Genomic DNA, 19,500 nt, shown 5'->3' with positions numbered 1-19,500 from the left:
ATTTCCTGAGAAAATGAAAAAACATCCTGATGTTGTTTATGTAAAAAAATAATACCTAAATTTTAGTCGCAGGCAGAGACTAACCACTTAAAACTGAGGGATGAATAAATAAGGTTTTACACATAAGTGATTTTGGATGTTAGGGATTATGACACTGTGCTATTGCTTTTAATTTTTACTGTCAATTTTAAAATTATTAATTGGTGGCTCTAATTGTGAATTATTTATTCCCACTGACACATCAGTGTTTTTGACAAACCCATGTGGTGATATATATTTTTTAAAAAGGTAAGTCTGTGTGAACTTGGTTATCTCATTTGATACTTAAGCTGTTTGCCTTGATAATGATTCTGGATTACTAAAAGTATTTTTTACACAGGATATTAGTAAAAAATTGAAAATGAGGAATCTCAAAAAAGATCTGATTTTCTGGTATTGGATATCATTATCTTTGCTATGTATTAACATTGTTAACATAGATCCTTTAACTTAATAGCAATTTATTGAGATTTTTAATATTGTAAGGTTAGCTAAGGAATACCCTAAAATGTAAGTTAAATGGCATTGATATGGAGTTACTATAAGTATATATGTGTGTTTATGTGTATGAGTAATACATACTTGTCTCACTGTTCCTAAGAGATTTTCATCTTGTTTCATGAAGATCCCAAAGGGATAACATTCAGGAAGCTAATCTTACCCTAATATACTTCAAGATCATGAAAGCCAATACATGATACATAAAACTCTAAGTAATACTAAAATATGTAAACTTTTTATAAAATAACTAAGCAAGGGCTGGCCCATGGCTCACTTGGGAGAGTGTGGTGCTGACAACACCAAGTCAAGGGTTAAGATCCCCTTACTGGTCATCTTTTAAAAAAACAAAAACGAAAACAAAAAAACTAAGCAACCAGCCATTAATTGCATTAATTAGCTCTGTGTTTTGGATAATATTTAAATACAAGTGCTTAATGCTAAATGATTACAAATATATACCTCAAGTAAGGAGTAAAAACATAAGGAGAGATGCAGGTAAAAGATAAATTGAACATACATGTCATTTGGCTCTCTTCTGAAACTCCACAAAACAACAGTTTTCAAAGATGTTTTAATGAAAAATTTCATACATATGTTAAAGACAATATACCCATCACCTAGATTCAATGATTACCAAAATTTTACTGCATTTGCTTTAACTATTTTTTTTCCTTTTTTATTTTCTTAGCTGAAGGATTTTAAAGTAGCTCTTAGACATCATGTCATTTTGCTCCCCTATATTACAGCATATATCTTTTTTAAAAAAACCAACATTTTCTTATATAATGATGATGATGATGTACACACACACACACACACACACACACACACACACACAATATATGAGTGTACTTCAAAAAGTTCATGGAAAAATAAGATAATACGAATATCATGTACACATACACACAATATACAAGGGTACTTCAAAAAGTTCATGGAAAAATAAGATGATAATATCTGCATGAACTTTTTTTTTTGCGGAGTGGGGGGCAGGCAGCGCGCAGCTGGCGGGTATGAGGATCTGAACCCTTGGCTGTAGTGTTTTCAACACCATGCTGTAACCAACTGAGCTAACTGGCCAGGCCTTGCATGGATTTTTAAAAGTATCTCTGTTTGTCTTAAGTATACTTTGGGACACACTTATACATCTGTTGTTTATCTGAAATTCAAATTTAAATGGGCATCCTGCATTTTTTTTTGTTTGTTTAGCAACCCTTAATTGACTTTGTAATTACCAATAATGGCAATTCCTCATAGTTTCAATTTTTTATATTCCACTGGACCACTACTGTCCATCTATGCAACTTCTAATATCCTAAACCCAAAAACCATTCAACCCTATGGGACCTACAATGCACTTATTCTAATACCTTTTCACTGTCATACACCCTCAAATCCTCATGCTTCTCTCCTTATCCAGCTTAAAACTTCATGGTCAATCAGTTATATTCACTCCCTCCCATATGTCCTAAATTCCTTGCTTCTCTCTCACTGCTATAGTTTGAATATGTCCCTCAAAAGTTTATGTGTTGGAAACTTGGTCCCCAATGCAGCAATGTTGAGAAGTACAACCTTTGGGAGCTGATTGGGTCCTCATTCATGTATTAATGGGTTATCAAGGAAATAGGTTAGTTATGAGAGTAGGTCTGTTATAAAAAGTCAGTTTGGCCATCTCTCATGAGCCCACTTGCCATGTAATGCCCTGCACTGCTTTGGGATTCTACAGAGTCCCCACCAGCAAGAAGGCCCTCACCAGAAGCAGTTGCCCAATCTTGGATTTCTCAGCCTCCAGAACTGTGAACCAAAATAAACCTCTTTTAAAAAATATAATATAAATTTCCCAGTGTCAGGTATTCCTCCCCAAATGGACTCTCAGCTGATAACCTGCTTGTACTTCGTTGGCAGAAAATAAAAGCAATCAGAATTGAACCTTCCATGCTCCCACCAGTCCCGTCTATCTCCCCTCCCTGCACCTGTACTCATATATACTACTGGGGTGTTTTCCAACACCAACAACCAATTCTCCAATTCTCTGCAGACACCAATGGGTGTCCTACAATTCAATTAAATCCTGACACTATCTACCGGGAGTTAGTGTTAGGTCCCACCTACCCACTAAGGGAAGAACAGAACTTTCTCAACAGTCAAGACAAACTACAGAGACAATCTCATCTGAGTTAAAATAGAACATTACAACGGCATTAAGGATCCAGGTAATTTCTGGGAACAATATCAGCAAAGCTGCAAATGCCAGGAATATTCATCACAAGAGGTGGGATACTTTCTGGTTTTTTAAAAAAGTAAAAAAGAGTCTCTACATACATGAATATTTATTAAGTGCTATTATGTATCAATATAAATGTCCAGTAAATACCACTTACGGAATCTAGGTTTTAAGGATAATTTGTCAGGCCTAAATAAAGTCATATATCACTTAACACGTCCTTAGGTGATTTCATCATAGTATGAACATCACAGAGTTACTTATACAAACCTAGAGGTATGGCCTAGGCTATATATAGCCTATTGCTCTGACCACCATCATACATGCATGGTTGAACAAAAGTCCTATGTGGTGCATGGTTTTAACTACACAATTCCGTAAGTGATCATTATCATTTTTGTGTTAATGAACATGATCTAGTAAATTTTTAGTTCATTTTCAATTATTTTTTCTCCATTCAAAATAAACAAATTCAAATTTTATTTTAAAATAGAATTTATTGAATATCATAGTGAATTCAATACATTTAAAAAGTGTTTTTCTTGTCAGTATTGGCACATGATAAAGATAACACTACTAAATTAACACTTCAAAAATTTTTAAATTTTAAATCATGTTCCATAAAAAAATAAAGCCTAATAGTGTTATGAAAGTATTAATTTACACTAACTTACATATCAAAGTGTTAAAAAAAGAATCCAACACTCAAACCAACCACCTAAATAGTAAAAATTCATGTTCTTAAAAAGGTTCTCATTTGAATAAAATATGACAGGAGGTATAAAACAGGCAAAAAGTACCTAATTTGCATTGACTTGCCTTACAGGGAAATGCTGCAGGCTAACCAGATAAACGTTAGGCATTAAAAAAAGATACATATTCCAAAGGAATAGAAAGTTGTTTACTTTTTATGCCTAATCAAGGAAACACATGATGATATTAAATATTCTACATTTTTTATTTGCACCTAATTTTTTTACTCTAAAAATTTGTTTTAAAAATACTTTTCCTACCAGTGAACATTTTTATATACAAAGGCCATCCTAAATATGAAAAAATTAAGTGAGAAAATTTGTATTTATGATCTTCACTATCATATGGCCTATATATTACCCTGTCAATGATTTTTTTTTTACGCTGAAAAATCAATATTCTAACATGAGTACCAAAGTAAAAGATCAAATTCCAAAAGGTTGAGTGATTTGATTCAAGTCTCTTGAATTTGACTTTATTTGCATTGCTCTCATCTAAACTCCTTTAAAATTATCCTCTGAGGGTAAATAGGGCACTGAAAATGAATTTTCTAAACTGTAGCATTGGTTATTTGGCATCATCTTGAATAAATTCAACCTTTTTCTTTGTAAATGGGAAACTGTAAAGCCTTTCAAGTACATTCCACTAACCTGAAATACAATTCCTATGTTTTTGAAATTTCATTGGCTGAGATCGGGCTGCAATTTTGGAGACCAAGCTTAAATAAATTAGTTCAAATATTTTTCAGTCAAATGTGAAAATGATTTTTGCTTATATTAAAGCAGAAATTGAAAGAGCAAAGAAAACTGGAAAGCTCATTTGTATTTACTATAAATATACCAATTCACCAAAATCTCTATGGAAATGTAACAGAAATATACCAATGCCAACAGCAGATGGATTAAAGTTCTCTTCCTTCGAAAGAGAATTAATTGCAGACTCTACTAATAAGGAATTGCTTACCTAAAGCAATCTACAAGCTAGAAGAAAATATAAGGTATTAGAATATGAAGGTTTTTTCCCCCACAAGCTAAACTAAACTGAGGTAAAAATAACCCACATTATAATTTGAGATAATTAGTAATTTGTTTGATATGCCACAAAAATGTTCATAGGGACTTTCTAACCAAGAAATAATACTTTTTTTTTTTTGCAACAAATAGTTTCTCTTCCCCTGAAAGTTACTGGTGGTGGGAGGGCAGAGAGAAAGAGATGATATAGCTTTTTAAAGCTGAGTTTTCATCTCTCCTATCTTTTGTTCATTTTGATTTCCAAAATTAAATATTTCTGCACTTTAATTCCTTTAAATAACTATTTTCTTCTAGATTGCCAAAAAGACTGTTTATATACAATATAAAGTTGACACTGAGGATGAAGAAACTTAAGGAATTTCACTTTTTATTTCTTATTTCTATTTAATCAATAAGATTTTTTTTTTTCGTGGCTGGCCAGTACAGGGATCTGAACCCTTGACCTTGGTGTTATCAGCACCACACTCTAACCAACTGAGCTAACCTGGCCAGCTCTAATCAATAAGATTTTAATAGCAAACTAGAACAAGGTTTTACCTTCTTGAAAACTAATGGTTGGAAAAAAAATTTTTTTTTTTAAAAGATGACCGGTAAGGGGATCTTAACCCTTGACTTAGTGTTGTCAGCACCATGCTCTCTGAAGTGAGCTAACTGGCCATCCCTATATAGGATCTGAACCCGTGGCCTTGGTGTTATCAGCACCACACTCTCCCAAGTGAGCCACGGGCCGGCCCTGGAAAAAGTAGAATTTGTATCAGATAACTCAGATCTCAGATTTCTAGATGTACTAGTTAATGTGCTATTCTGAAGCAAAATGTATGTAAAGAAATTAAAGCATTAATTACTTCTGCAGTTATAGGAAACCAAATTAATTTGAGAAACTGTCTTATTTCAACACAGTAAAAAAAAATCCCAGTAATTTTCTTTAATATTCTTCATAAAATGTGGTTGAGGCTTTTGAATATCTTAAATCTGGGATGAGAGCACAGATAATTTTACTAAAAAAGTGGTATTTTGGCAAACATTTTATTGATATAAATAAAAATACAGTTGGAATTTTAAAATGGCACTTAATCTGTTCTTCTCTCCATCAGAGTCTGCCAAATAAATTAGATTCCTTGGAAGAAATTCAAACTTGATACAATAGAGGCAAAATTAAGAGTAACCCTTACTTGTCAGATAAGTCATCTGGCATAAACAAAAGGACCCACAACTATATTAAGTAGAAAGAATAGAGCTTCTCTATTTGCAATTTATTCAGCAAAAGTTAACAAAAGCATCTAATACTAAATTTAATTCAAACATCAAAGATCTGATCCATTTTAAAAGGCATTAGTTTCATCTTTTAATAACCTGAACTGGCCTTAGAATGAAAGATCATAGATCTGTTCACATATTCGCACATTATTTACACAGAGATGCAAAATCCTGCTGAGTCATATCTGAGACTTAGCAAAGAATGAGAAAAAGGATTTTTTTCAACTGAAAGGTACCAGAATGATTAACTGGTTTAACCTACTTATTTTGTAGATGAGAAATCTGAGCTGTAAGTGTCTTGGGCTGAGGCAAATTACTCAAACTCTTCCTTATATTATAATTAAACTAACATCCAGATTCCCACCTTTTGTCTCCAATTTTTTCCTTTGAGCCACATTTTGTACAGTAATAAATTATCCTCTGCCAAGGTTAACAGTGGTTGCCTATGGGAAAGGAATGGGAATCATGAAAAATAAAACATCGGGGGGAAGGAGGGAGAAATTGTTAGGGATGTTACACTCATCAATAGAACCAAATTTCCAAGATTAGAAATACCAAGGTGAAACTGAATGTTAGTACAGAAATTTAAGCTACATCTTCAAGGAAATGGCAGGCCACTAAAAACTGGATTTTGGTTTTTGTGTCCTCTTAATGACTAGTTCTATATATTATATTTCTCTATATCTGGGAAAATATTCTAATATAATACATGTTCAGTCTGACGTAATTTAGGTTCTCAAGTTTAAAAAGGATTGGGTTCTTAAAAAAACTTATACTACAAAAATATGCATTTATATTTATTCCCAAACTATATAGTTCTAACCTCTGCAGTGATGTAAGGTCCAAACTGTCATTGTTGAACTGCCTTCTTGCAGGGTCTTAATTAGTTATTTCTATAGAGCAGATAAAATTTGCATAATTCTTAACAGTAAAATCTGTTCAGAAACTCATTTTGACAGTAATACTTTTATCTATCATTAGAGTTCAAAGAAACAGATCTCAGTAAGAAAAGTACAGGGGTGAGTGAAGGCATTTTTGTTTTTTAGAAAAATATACTGTATATGATACATCCTGGAAATTACACAGACCTTATGCTTTTATTTAATGGGAAGGCACAACTTTAACATAATTAAAAGCAAATGCATTTAAATTATTTATTATGTAATTATTAGTACCACCTCAAAAAAATATACATTTGCAAGTATATCTTTGAAGATTCAGATTGTCAATTCAAAAGTCAATTTAAAAAGTCAAACTCTTTTTGTAGAAAATTAATGAAACATTATTGCAAGTCCACATAATATTATTGTTGGACAATCTGTTCACCAGCAGTCACAGGGTTTTCTTCGTTTGTTGCATAGTCCAGTTGGTCCATCATCTAGGCACAAATAAAAGATGTTAGGAAATGCATATTTTCAACTCACCCCCAATATTCACTAATTTTGCAAAAGGATTCCTAGTTTTTAAAAAATACACAGATTGCTCCATGGAACTGAGCATTCCTTTTGGAGCTCTGTTTTAGTTCAACATCCATACTCTTATGGAGATGGTCAGGGTGACAGCGAACCTTCCAGGAAGCCTAATCATAACACTCAGGGCCAATATGATCATTGCTTCTCTGGATCTTCCATTACCTGTTTCCCCAATATGAATGCTACCCTTCAGGCACTGGGAACTTCACCGCAAAAGGAAGATATTCCTGACACTTATTCCAGGCAGTATCTACTTGTAGAAGTGGAACTTCAGTTTCAGTGGAAACTAAAAATGGCCCCAAAAGTCACTGTAAGAATATATGCTGGTTCTGAGACAGTGTGACCTTATTGACACCTTGAACAGGCCTTAAGATAAGAATAATACATAAAATTTTAGAAACATTATATAACAAAAATTTCTACTAAAAAACAAACTTGAAGGCACTTAAATGATATCTCAAAACAAAATCAAGAATACATTTGCTATAGACTATTTTAGAGGAATCAGTAGTTAAACTTTCCTCAAATGGTCACTTCAGCTCTACCCCTATTCACATAGAAATATTTTTATATTTGTGAATGAAGAAGAAACTGCTTAAATGCTTTCAGTGTTTTTACCCTGTTTTTCAGATAAAATTTCTTAAAAATAGCAAAAAGTACTTAATGTCTTTGTGAAGATTATCAGACTTTGACTAGTGATTAAATTTCAGTATTGTGATGTACTCTTTTTCTTCTCCTTTATCAAGAATTAGTAGGAGGAAAGACCAGCAAGGTACATGTACCTATTTCTGTAAACTGGCTCTAAAAGCTTTAGTGTTTTTTTTGGAAGAGGAAGAAGAGGCAGGGATCATTTCCAAATGGGATCTCTGGACTTATACAACATAAGCCGAGGCTTTCAGCCATCTCAACTAAAGGAGACAGCTTATAAAACCCAAACCTGCTGATACTCTATGAGTCATCTCAAGTCCGCAAATAGTGAGTTTTGAAGTCCTCTATTTGCCAAAGATATCCCCTAGATTAAGGTAGTTACATGTTCATAGTATTTCTAGGGAGAAAAAAAAAAAAAAAAGCCAGATCAAGACAAGTAACATTACGCACTTCAATACATGAACTTCAATACATGAAGTTGTTGAATGGTTAACTTTAGTCACAATTTAAATGAAGGAGGTGAAAGAAGAAGCATGTAAGATATTTATGCCCCTTTTCTTCTAAAAATTTAAAAGCTCTGGTTGTAAGAGGCTGGAGCTGTGGGTAGAGAGAACTGAAGCATCCTCAGCAGAATGGAGGGTGGGGAAATAATCTTTCTTCCCCAAGACTACTTTCCCTGGTAACTGTAACCTAATGAAATAATAGCCTACATACCATAAATTATAACATGCCTCTTCTTTCCTAATCCCCAGGTAACTCATTGGCACTATAATCTAATCCCTAAATATAACAATATGTTAATTTTTAAAAAACTTTCAAAGTCAACTTATTGACAAGTAAGCATCTGTTCTCCTTATTCTTTACTGACTTTCAATAAAAACTATATAGAAACATAGGACAAAACCTGAAGTTTTAAAAAACACAATAAATTAACATACGTAATGAATTCATAATATTTGTAAATAGGCAAGCTCAGTTTGGAAAAATATTCTTTGAAACTGGGTCAACTAATCTGGCATTTTCTAATAGCTCTGCTTATTTATAATTGAACCAACCTGCAAGCACAGTCTAATAAAACACTCATTAAAGCAGGGTAACTGGAGAGTTGTTGATACTAAAGCAGAGTCATTTTAAGTATCTCTGTATTCTGACTTAGTTACAGCTTGTGACTTCTAAAAATAATTGGAAGTACTAGTGACATTTAACAGAGACGAACTCATCATTTACTGGTTATCAACCAACTGAAAATTTACTACCCACCCAGAGTAAAGCAGCCCATTGGAGACTGCTGCATAAATCTAAGTCTACTGATTTAGTATTAGAAACAAACAAACAAATCCTCTAAAATGATTTCTGTTCATTGTTCTATATGTTAAAGTAATTATGACTCTCCTTTATTTTTCTCTCTAGAGAAAAAACACCTTTATTTACTTTACACTACTTAGAATTAAGACTTTGAGTAAAATCAAAAGAGTAGAAGTAAGTATTATAGCTCTTGAAGCATTCCAGAAAAAAAGTTCATAAGAAATATAGTATAACTAGCTCTAGGCTGTAGAAAAGAATTTATAATTAAGATTTCCAAATTAGTATTATTTTTGCAAAATCCTATGGAAACGTTACTTCTTTTGATTAGAGAAATTCACAGAAAGGGCTAAAAGACTCTAAGTAAAATACTAAAGTATTTCTATGAAGTCTCCCTCCAAGTTATGGCAACAAATGAGGTCTAATTTGTCCATTGAAAACAGCAGAAAAAGTCAGTCAGGGCTACTCATGACATTAAAAAAGTCTTCAGTGGAAAGTCCTGCTTTTTACTACCACTATTCTTGCACTCAACTCAAATACGGGGCATTTAGAATGAACCAAATGATTCACAGCATAAGCAAATTTGCCATCACTTTAGATTCTAACTTTATTTTATACTACTTATTTATATTTGATTATTTCAAAACAGTAGCAAAAACTTTTGGTATTTACAAAAATTATTGTATATAGAGCCTGTAGAGATAAAAGTCTAATTTAATGTTTTAAAAGTGCTTCACTTTTACAATAGCATATGGCAATTATGGTAACTTTATGAGGGCTGCTGAAACAGAATCAGGAAGCTTATACACACACACACAAAAGTGACTAAAGGTCAGTGGATTAAGGATCAAACATTGTAGTTGCATTGCATGAGGAATTTCAATAACATTAACTGAGAATGTACAGTGTATAAACACTGGTATAAGCACTGTGGGTTCCTAACACCTAAGAGCTAAACTTAGCAAGGAAGGCATACAAAAATACGTACACTGCAGGGTGGATGTTAATAAGCATTTAAAGTACAAAGTCTGAAAAAATACAGGGGAGGGTAAACCTAATTTCAATGGGAGGATTTAATTTCTTCTAATTTTTGGGAGATCTTCTTGGAGAAGGCAGATTTTGAGTGGGGAGTTAAATAAGGAATTTCTGAAAACAAACTGACAAAGTTTTGAAGATGATGGAGGTTGGGAGAGAAGAGGAAAAGGATTATTACACTGTTATCCTAAGAAATTAACCAGGGCCAACCCTCAAACCTACCCCACAGTGGGCCCATATCAAGTCTCCCTCTCTTTTACCAGGCTTGTTGAGGTTCCCCACTCTACTTTAGAAGTCTCTGCCTAGCCTTTCCTGATTTCAATATCCACCTGTCTCACCAACCCTTGGGCTATGGATTACTTATTCTCCTACCTGCCTGTAATTCCAACCTCATTTTATGGATGAGGAAACAGAGTCTTCAGAGATTAAATAATTTGCCAGAATTGATGCCAAAGACTGTAATATACTGTCTCCCAGAAATGACAACATTCAAATTAAACTAATTTTGATGTTAAAGGTTGAACATAGGTAATGAGAGATTTTCTTTTTCATATAAACAGGAAAGTCATTTTGGAAAGGCACTGCTTTATATAACTTCCAAAAATGTTAGTTTTCTGAAAAATTGACTCTCTCCTGAAAGCAATTTTTAATATTCTGCAACTAATTTGCCTAAAATTCCAACAAATGTCCATTCTTCATATTTCGAAATTTACTGCACAATGGGAAAATGACCAAGTCTAAACAGAATTTTTTCTCTGCAGCTTGGATGATGGCTCAGGATTTGTTCTTTCACAAATAAGTTAAAAAAACCAGAAATAACAAAAACCCAAAGTTTTAACATACAAACCAGGAAAATGAAAAATCTGAAAAATAACCAAACTGAAAAATATGAAAAATAACCAAACCAACAAATAAATCAAAACAAAAAACCTCAACTCCTACAAATAATGATAGCAAATACATTTACAGTGCTTATGATGCCATAGGTACTATTCTAAGCAATATGCATATATTAACATATTTAATTGTCACAACAAGCTTCTGAAGTAGGTTATTATCCCATTTTACACTGGAGGAAACTAAGGCACCAAGAAGCTAAGTAACTTGACTAAGGTCACATAGCTAATAATTAACAAGATCAGAATTCAAATTTAGGCAGTTTGGCACCAAACTCTATGCTCTTTACTACTATGTGTTATTTTGTATTCTGAATGTCTTATCTAATAAAATTATGATACCACCCTGCAAAAGTGAGAAGTTTATATCCAAAGTCAGCCTAAGTTTTCAGATACTTTTAGTTTCAGTTTTTTGGTTTTTTTTTTGGCAGCTTGGAATCCTTGACCTTGGTGTTATAAACACCATGCTCTAACCAACTGAGCTAATTGGCCAGCCTATTCTCGGATACTTTATTTAATTATTTAATTAAAACATAAGTGGTTATACGTATTTGTGGGGTACAGAGTTGACTATCAATACTTGTATATAATATGTGATGATCAAATCAGGATAATTAGCATATTCATCATTACAAAAGGTAATCATTCTGTGTGTCCATTAACCAATTTCTTGCTAATTCCTTTTCACTTCCCCCTTTCCCACCTTTCTAACACAGATCTGTTCTCTCTTTCTGTTTTTAGATACTTTAAAATAGATTTTCCTACAATCAATTGCCTTATTTAGCTAGTAGGTAATGTGGTGAAGCCCCTGAAGTTGCCCTCTGGGGCTAGTACTGCTTTGGGTCCAGCTGCAGTAATCAATCCCTTTATAGATAGTTACTGTGATAGAATCATATTTTTTTTCAAGATCATGATTTTTACCATGATGGCCAAAAGCAGTGCATTTGTTCACAGGGAATATAAATGCACTCCTTGGTTGAATTCCTTCCTTACCTATTACCCTCTTTCTCTCAATGAAGATCAAGGAGAGAGAAAGGAGGAAAGATGCTAGAATAATGAGAGAAACAAATAAGCTATAGAGTATTTCCAAAGAAATGCAATGTTAATGCATTTATGTATACAAGAACTCCAAATTTTCAACTATTTCCAGTGTAAGTTAGCATAAAAAGGCCTGGAAGCTATACACAAACTGTTCAAAACAGCTACCTCTTAAGGACTGGGGTGGGGGAATAGAATGGTTAGAAAAGGGCCTTCCATTTTTACTTTGGACACTTTTGTATGGCTTGTTTAAAAAAATGCAAACATGTATTACTTTGTAATTAAAATACAAAAAAGAAAAATTATTGAGGTTAAAACAGGGTTAGGGACTATGTAAAGATTTTAGTACAGTAACTGCCAATAATAATATTAACCTATAAGTCATTAAAATAGAACAAAGAGGGTCAGAAGTATGGTAATGAACATCTTTTCACATCAATTTTACCCAAATTTTTAATCATTTCCTGAATAATCCCTTAAAGAGAAATTATTGGGTCAAAGTAAATGATAAAGTATGGTAGATGTATATGATAGAGTATTATACAGCCATTAAAATGATTTTTATAAGGAATTTTAAGTTAAGTAACACAAAAATGCAATGAAAAAGCAAGATAGAGACCAATGTATAGTTATCACCCACCCACCTATCCATTTATCTACAGAAAATATAGAAGGAAATTAACTTACAACTTAAATACATCTAGATGGTGGGATTATGGGTGAGCTTAATTTTCTTCTTGTATTCGTTTATATTTTCTAAATTTTCTATAATAAGCACATATTTTTATAATAAAATACTTTAAGAGCTGTTATAAAGGGTAGGAAAAAAACTTTATAAGTAAAAATAAAATGCTGTTGATGAAAATAATGAGAGGGCTGGACAGTTAGCTCAGCTGGTTAAAGCAAGGTGTTATAACACCAAGGTCAAAGGTTTGGATGCCCTTACTGGCTAGTCACAGAAAAAAAAAAAAAAAAAAAAGAAAGAAAGAAAATATTAAGAAGCATAAATAATTCTGTAAGATAACACCTGTGCTCTCAGTATCGGTCCCAAATTTAAACTGTAACCTAAACAAAGATTTAATGCCAACCCTCAACAAAATTTCCCCATGTGCTTGTCTTCCTCATCCTGATTTACCTCACAGTTAATCAGATAAGTGCCCCTGACAGTAGATACCTCTTTCTCACAGTTCTGTCCTAAGTCTTTTCTTCTCTCTCTGCATTCCCCCTTACTCACTTTGTATGTTAATGGCACTCCCAAATTTCTAGCCAAGTCTGTCTCCTGGTCAGGCGCATTTATTACACTGCCTATTATTTCTCTCTTCTTGGTGGTCCTATAGGTACTTTGAAATGTCTAACATTGAATTCATATCCAACATTTAACATGTCCAACAATGAATTCATCATCTTGTTGCCCTTGCTTTATCTTGGTGAATAGTATTATCATCTACCCACTCAGTTTCCCAAGTCACAAACCCTGGACTCCACTTCCTTTTCCTCTCCCCACACTGAATCCATCACCAGTCCCCATTAATTATGCCTCTAAATTTTTCTTGACTTTGTCCACTTCTCTCCATCCTACTACCTTAATAATTAAAGCTAATATCACTTCTCATCACAACAGTCACCCCTGGTTTTGCTCCACTTTCTAGATTTCTTAAAACCCTTAAATGGTCTGCAATGCTTTTAGGAAAGAGTCCAAACTCTTTAATGTGGCTTATATGATGCTATAGGCTCTTACCCTTGCACTTCTATCTCCAGCTTTCATTTCCTGCAGCTCCCCTACCCTTACTCAACATTATAGTCATCCCAAACTTTACTTGGTTCTTAAAATGTGTCATGCTTTCTTCCCTCTGGGTCTTCGAAGACAGTTTCTCCAAGGTGGAACACATTGCTCAATCTTAAAGTCTCAACATAAATTTAACATTCTTTAGGAAGTTTCTCCAAATCCCCCATGACCCTGTCTTAAAACCACAAGCACTGGATGTCCAATCTCCAGCTTTCATGGCACCTACTATAACCAATATATTTATCACACTTCATTGTTAGTGACTCTATCTGCATTCCCCCCAGCCTATAACTTTCAAGAGGCCATGAGAATAGGCCTATTTCTAACTTGATCTTTGTGTCACCTAAAATAGTACCTAGCTTTTAGAACTGCTTAATAAACATTTGTTAAATGAAGAAATATAAAACCATTTAAAGAAAAAAAATGAACAGCACTTTTTGGGATGTGACTTTCAAAAGTTAGTAGTAGAGTATGTGTTGTAGGGCACTTTAATTTTTTAAAAATCTGTATAAATAAAAAATCTATGCAGTATCATCTTCATAGAAAAGTTATAAACTATCTTACTAGTTTAGTCAAGGACCTGTGGGCATAAACTAATTTTGTCTATATTAGCATAAGTTGAGACAATAGCATTGTGAGGTAAACAAGGTAAGTATTATTTTATCTAAGTCTCAAAGAAATTACTAGATTTACCCAAAAGAATTAGAATTAGAATTGCTTTTTCCAATTATAGTGGCCTGTACCTTAATGTGCTAACTACCTCTCGTTAAATAATACTACAAATGGCATTACAGACCAAAAACAAGATGCACATGAACTTTGAACTGTTTATCTACTAACAGAATTGCAGCTATCCATCCAAAGTGTCTCTCTTTTTGTTCACGTGACCACTGACACACATGCATAAGGGTGGATGGAGGGGGGTAGTTTGTTGTAATAGGGCAAAGCAGAGCTAACTGCCTCACAAAGAGGTCAATGCCATAGCCCTGACCTCAAAAGGCTAGGGTTTCCCAACCTTCCTTAATTTCAATGCAAACAGACTTTACTGGAATACCAAGAGCATTTAGGAAAAAAAGAAATGGGTTAAATTTCAACGAAGAAACAAACTCAAACATAACAGATTCTGGCAACAAGATTTTCTTTGTTCTAGGAATTTTAAAGAAAAGTCAATCTTGACCCATTTAAATCTTAAATGAATGCCCTGTTCAGTTTAGTTAGGCCCATTGGATGCTGGAGAGAATATAGCTTCTATCTGTAAAACCTAAGGACTCTTACTAATGTTGGTCTCAAAATTCAGTACTTATTTTAGACATAGAGTTGCATCTCTGATGAAGTCTACTTTTGTGTGGATTTTGAAAATGCATGCTGAAATGCTGTTTTGTTTTCCCTTATGCCCTCCCACTGCTTTTTGGTAGTTTTGTCTTGAGTTACCAGGCATTTGGCATTAGACTGCAGAGACGGTGAGAACTGATGATGCAGCAGGTGGACAGTGAGTAGGGAGTAGTAGAAAAACTTAGGATATTCCGATACATCCAAGTAACTTTTTGGCACACAAAAGCTTTGATACATAGGCTGTTTCCACCCAAATTCAGTCAGTGAATTATGTCATGAGATAACTTGGCAACCAAAGTATAAGCACATACCTGATAGCTGCTACCTTTCCAGAACTTTTTCATTTCCTTACGTCTCCAAGCAACTATTGAGGCAGTAATAAGTGTGCAAGGTACTAAGTACAGGAGAGCAGGTTGTCCCTTTTTCATCAGCACCAGAACAACAAATGTAAGTATCATGCCAACAGCATAGGCTGCAAGAAGAATACCAAGTATCAGTCACTTCTACATGTTACCAAAGGTGGGTTTTTCCTCCTTCATTTAAGCATTGGCTTTCAAATATTTCTGAGGACATTTTTACACTATGACTTCTTATCATAAATTCATTATTTTCCTAAACAGTAATTAGGAAAGATATTCTATATAGCTTTTGGAAATTTTGAAAATTCGTTAGTATTTCAATTATTACTAATCTAACCATTAATCACTGATAAAGATAATAATTCAATTTCTTTTTTTCTGGGCTGCTGGCTGGCATGTGGATCCAAACCCTTGACCTTGGTGTTATGACATTGTACTCCAGCCAGCCCTTTTTAAGTCTTTTTTTTTTTTTTTTGATAAAGATAATAATTCAAGAAAGTCTCAGTTATCTGTCACTATTAAGGATGTTGAGTTATTCCATACTTTAGATAACTAAATCTGTACCTGTAGGTATTAAAGATTGTTTTGGAAAATCTTCCTAATGTTAATTACATATTTCCTAAGCTTTCTTAATAAGACCATACCAAATAACGTTTGAATTTTTCTTATTGACCCGGGGTTTTATTATGAACATAGGATCTCAGAATATTGGAGCTGGAAAGGCCTTTACAGACAATTTAGTCTAATTCCTCATTTTAAAGATAAGGCAATGGAGGTCCAGGGAGGTTAAGTGAGTTGCCCAAAGTTACACAGCGGAATTGAATATTCTATCATCTGCCTTCTCATTGAGTGTTCTTTTATCATATTGACTGGTACTGAACTTTAATATGTTAAAGCCCTTACAGAGTGCTATAATCAATGGCCTCAGACTGCTTTTCTTATTTCTTTACAGTTTTTTCTCTTCTTCATCTTCTCCCTCCCTTAGTTGTTCTTTCTTGTTGTCAGGGTACCTATTTCTTGCAACATCCTACCCTACTGCTAATATATATACTTTAAATTTACTGGATTTAATTTCACTATGGACTTGAAAACCTTGCTAGAATTGTATATAAATGGCTCTGGTACAGGCCATTTACCTAAGTATAAAGAGGTTTGATGTATGGATTTTGAGATCTCTATTTGATATGTTCAGAAGTAGTAGGGTATATTTTGGTTTACTTCCTGTTCTTAACTCTGTTCTCAGAAATAAAGGAATAAGTGACAATTGTCTTTGCTGTCCCATGTGAGATGTGCCATAAATTCATTTACATAGTTATCTACACATTATTTTAAAAAATCTAGTAGTATACAATTTATTGTCTCCCTTATGTGCCAGATGTTTTACTAAGCATTATATATAGAACCTAATCTTTTTCTTTCACATCTAATTTCCTTTTTAAACTTCCAAAAGCTTGTGATATAAATAGTAAGTATTAATTCTCCCTTTTTGATGGAAAAACTTGTCTTATTAATTAATAGCATTAGAACCCAGGACTCCTTATTTTTAGACCTTTGCCTTTTCCTCCAGACAATACAATTCAAGATAATAAAAAGAAAAATAAAAAATTTACCAATTGTGGAAGAAACATAGTATATAGAAGAACCAGACTGCACATCAAATCTTCTACAGTATGCAATCAGCAGACCTAAAAAAAAACAACCTCCACATTATTTTTTATTTTCTTACACAACAGCAACATAAATTCAACTGTTAACTATGGTAGCAGTATATGTTGTGTTATATTTAACTTTCATTTTTGTATTATGAAAACATTAAAGTACCTCGAATTCTGGGCAAAGTTTATATGCTAAATTTTTAAAACTTAATACCATATTTTAAACATTTCCTAAAGCCTTAAAACAGTTTTTAAAAACATAATTTTATTAGCTGCTCAATATTCCACGTCACAGAGAAAATTTTTTAAATGTATCATTAAAAAATGTACAGTATTGAACAGACAAATGAGATTACATCAAACTACAAAGATTCTACATAGCCAAGGAAACAATCAACAAAGAGATAACCTACAGAATGAGAGAAAATATTTGCAAAATAATACTTGATAAGGGGTTAATATCCAAAATATATAAGAAATGCAAATAACTTAATAGTAAGAAAACAACCTGATCAAAAATTGGGTAAAGGATTTGAGTATACATTTCTCAAAAGAAGACATACAAATGGCCAACAGGTATATGAAAATATGCTCAAAATAACTAAGCAGAGAAATGTACATTAAAACCACAATGAATATCACCTCAACCTCTTAGAATGGCTATTATAAAAAAGACAAAATATAACAAATGCTGGAGAGAATGTGGTTAAAAAGGGAACCCATGCTCATTGTTTGTGGGAATGTAAATTAGTATAGCCATTTTGGAAGTATGGAGCTTCCTCAAAAAATTAAAAAATAAAAATAGAACTACCATATGATCCAGCAATCCCACTACTGGGATTTTTCCAAAGGAAAATAAAACCAGTACATCAAAGAGTTACCTGCACTCCCATGCTCATCTCAGCATTATGTACAATAGCTAATATATAGATCACCCTAAGTGTCCATTAATGTATGAAAAAGTAAAGAAAATGTGGCATAGATACACAATAGGATACTATTCAAGCCTAAAAGGGGGAAATTCTGTCATGTGTAACAAAATGGATGAACCTGGAGGACATTATGTTAAGTGAAATAAGCAAGAAACAGAAAGACAAATACTGCATGATCTCACTTATATGTGGAATCTAAAAAAGTTGAACACATAGAAGTAGAGAGTAGAATGGTGGTTACCAAGGACTGGGGTGGAAGTGGAGGGTTAAGGAGATATTGGTCAAACAATACAAAATTTCAGTTAAATAGGAGAAATAAGTTCAAGAAATCTATTGTACAGCATAGTGACTATAGTTAATAACAACTTATTATATTCTTGAAAATTGCTGTAGATTTTAAGTATTCTCACTACAAAAAAAAGTATGTTAACATATGTGCATATGTATATTAGCTCAATTTAGCCACTGCACAATGTACACAGTGAAGGTTAATTCTAGGTGTCAACTTGGTTAGATGAAGGAATGCTGAGAAACCTGTAAAGCAATCTTTTAAGGTGTGCCCGTGAGGGTGTTTCCAGCGGATATTAGTATGAGTGCAATTGGACTAGGTGGGAAAGACCCACCCTCAATGTGGGTGGGAACCATCCAATCTGCTGGGGGTCCTGAGAGAACAAAAGACAGAGGAAAGAGGCGAAACTCTCTCTTGATCGGCTAGAGCTGGGATACAATCTTCTCTCCTGTCCGTGGACATCAGAGCTTGAGACTCTTCAGCTTTTGGGTCCAGAACTTACACCAAGGACGCCATCAGCTTCCCTGGTTTTGATGCCTTTGGACTTGGACTGAGCCACACTACCAGCATCCAGTTTGCAGACAGCCTATCCTGGGACTTTTCTTCATAGTTGCGTGAACTACGAGACGCTTCAGCTTTTGCGTTCCAGGACTTACACCATGGACACCATCAGCTTCCCTGGTTTGAGGCCTTTGGACTTCGACTGAGCCATGCTACCAACATCCAGTTTATAGACAGTCTATCGTGGGACTTTTCTTCCTAGTCACGGGAGCTAATTCTCCCAATAAATCCCTCTCATATAATTATAACATATCCTATTGATTCTGTCTCTCTGGAGAACCCTAATACATACACAAATTTCAATACAAGTTGTACGCAATAAATATGTACAATTTTTATCTGTAAATTTAAAGAAACAAATAAAATGCTTAAAAGATGAAAGGGCATCAA

The 19,500-nt window shown here is 33.7% G+C and overlaps 1 protein-coding gene across 1 annotated transcript in view; it reads right to left on the bottom strand.

Moving 5' to 3' along the window:
• Positions 1-5,555: 5,555 nt before the first annotated feature.
• Positions 5,556-19,500, bottom strand: part of SPPL2A (signal peptide peptidase like 2A) — a 42,997-nt gene continuing 29,052 nt past the window's right edge. The window contains exons 13-15 of the mRNA XM_063090602.1: positions 17,284-17,358; positions 15,626-15,786; positions 5,556-7,183 (exon numbers count right to left, since the gene is read on the bottom strand). Coding sequence (XP_062946672.1) covers positions 7,109-7,183; positions 15,626-15,786; positions 17,284-17,358 — 311 coding nt within the window. The 3' untranslated portion in view covers positions 5,556-7,108. The remainder of the gene's footprint in view (positions 7,184-15,625; positions 15,787-17,283; positions 17,359-19,500) is intronic.

Source organism: Cynocephalus volans, chromosome 3, assembly GCF_027409185.1.
Source record: "Cynocephalus volans isolate mCynVol1 chromosome 3, mCynVol1.pri, whole genome shotgun sequence".
In the NCBI taxonomy this organism is placed as follows: Eukaryota; Metazoa; Chordata; class Mammalia; order Dermoptera; family Cynocephalidae; genus Cynocephalus; species Cynocephalus volans.
This window is presented reverse-complemented; position numbering and strand designations above follow the sequence as displayed.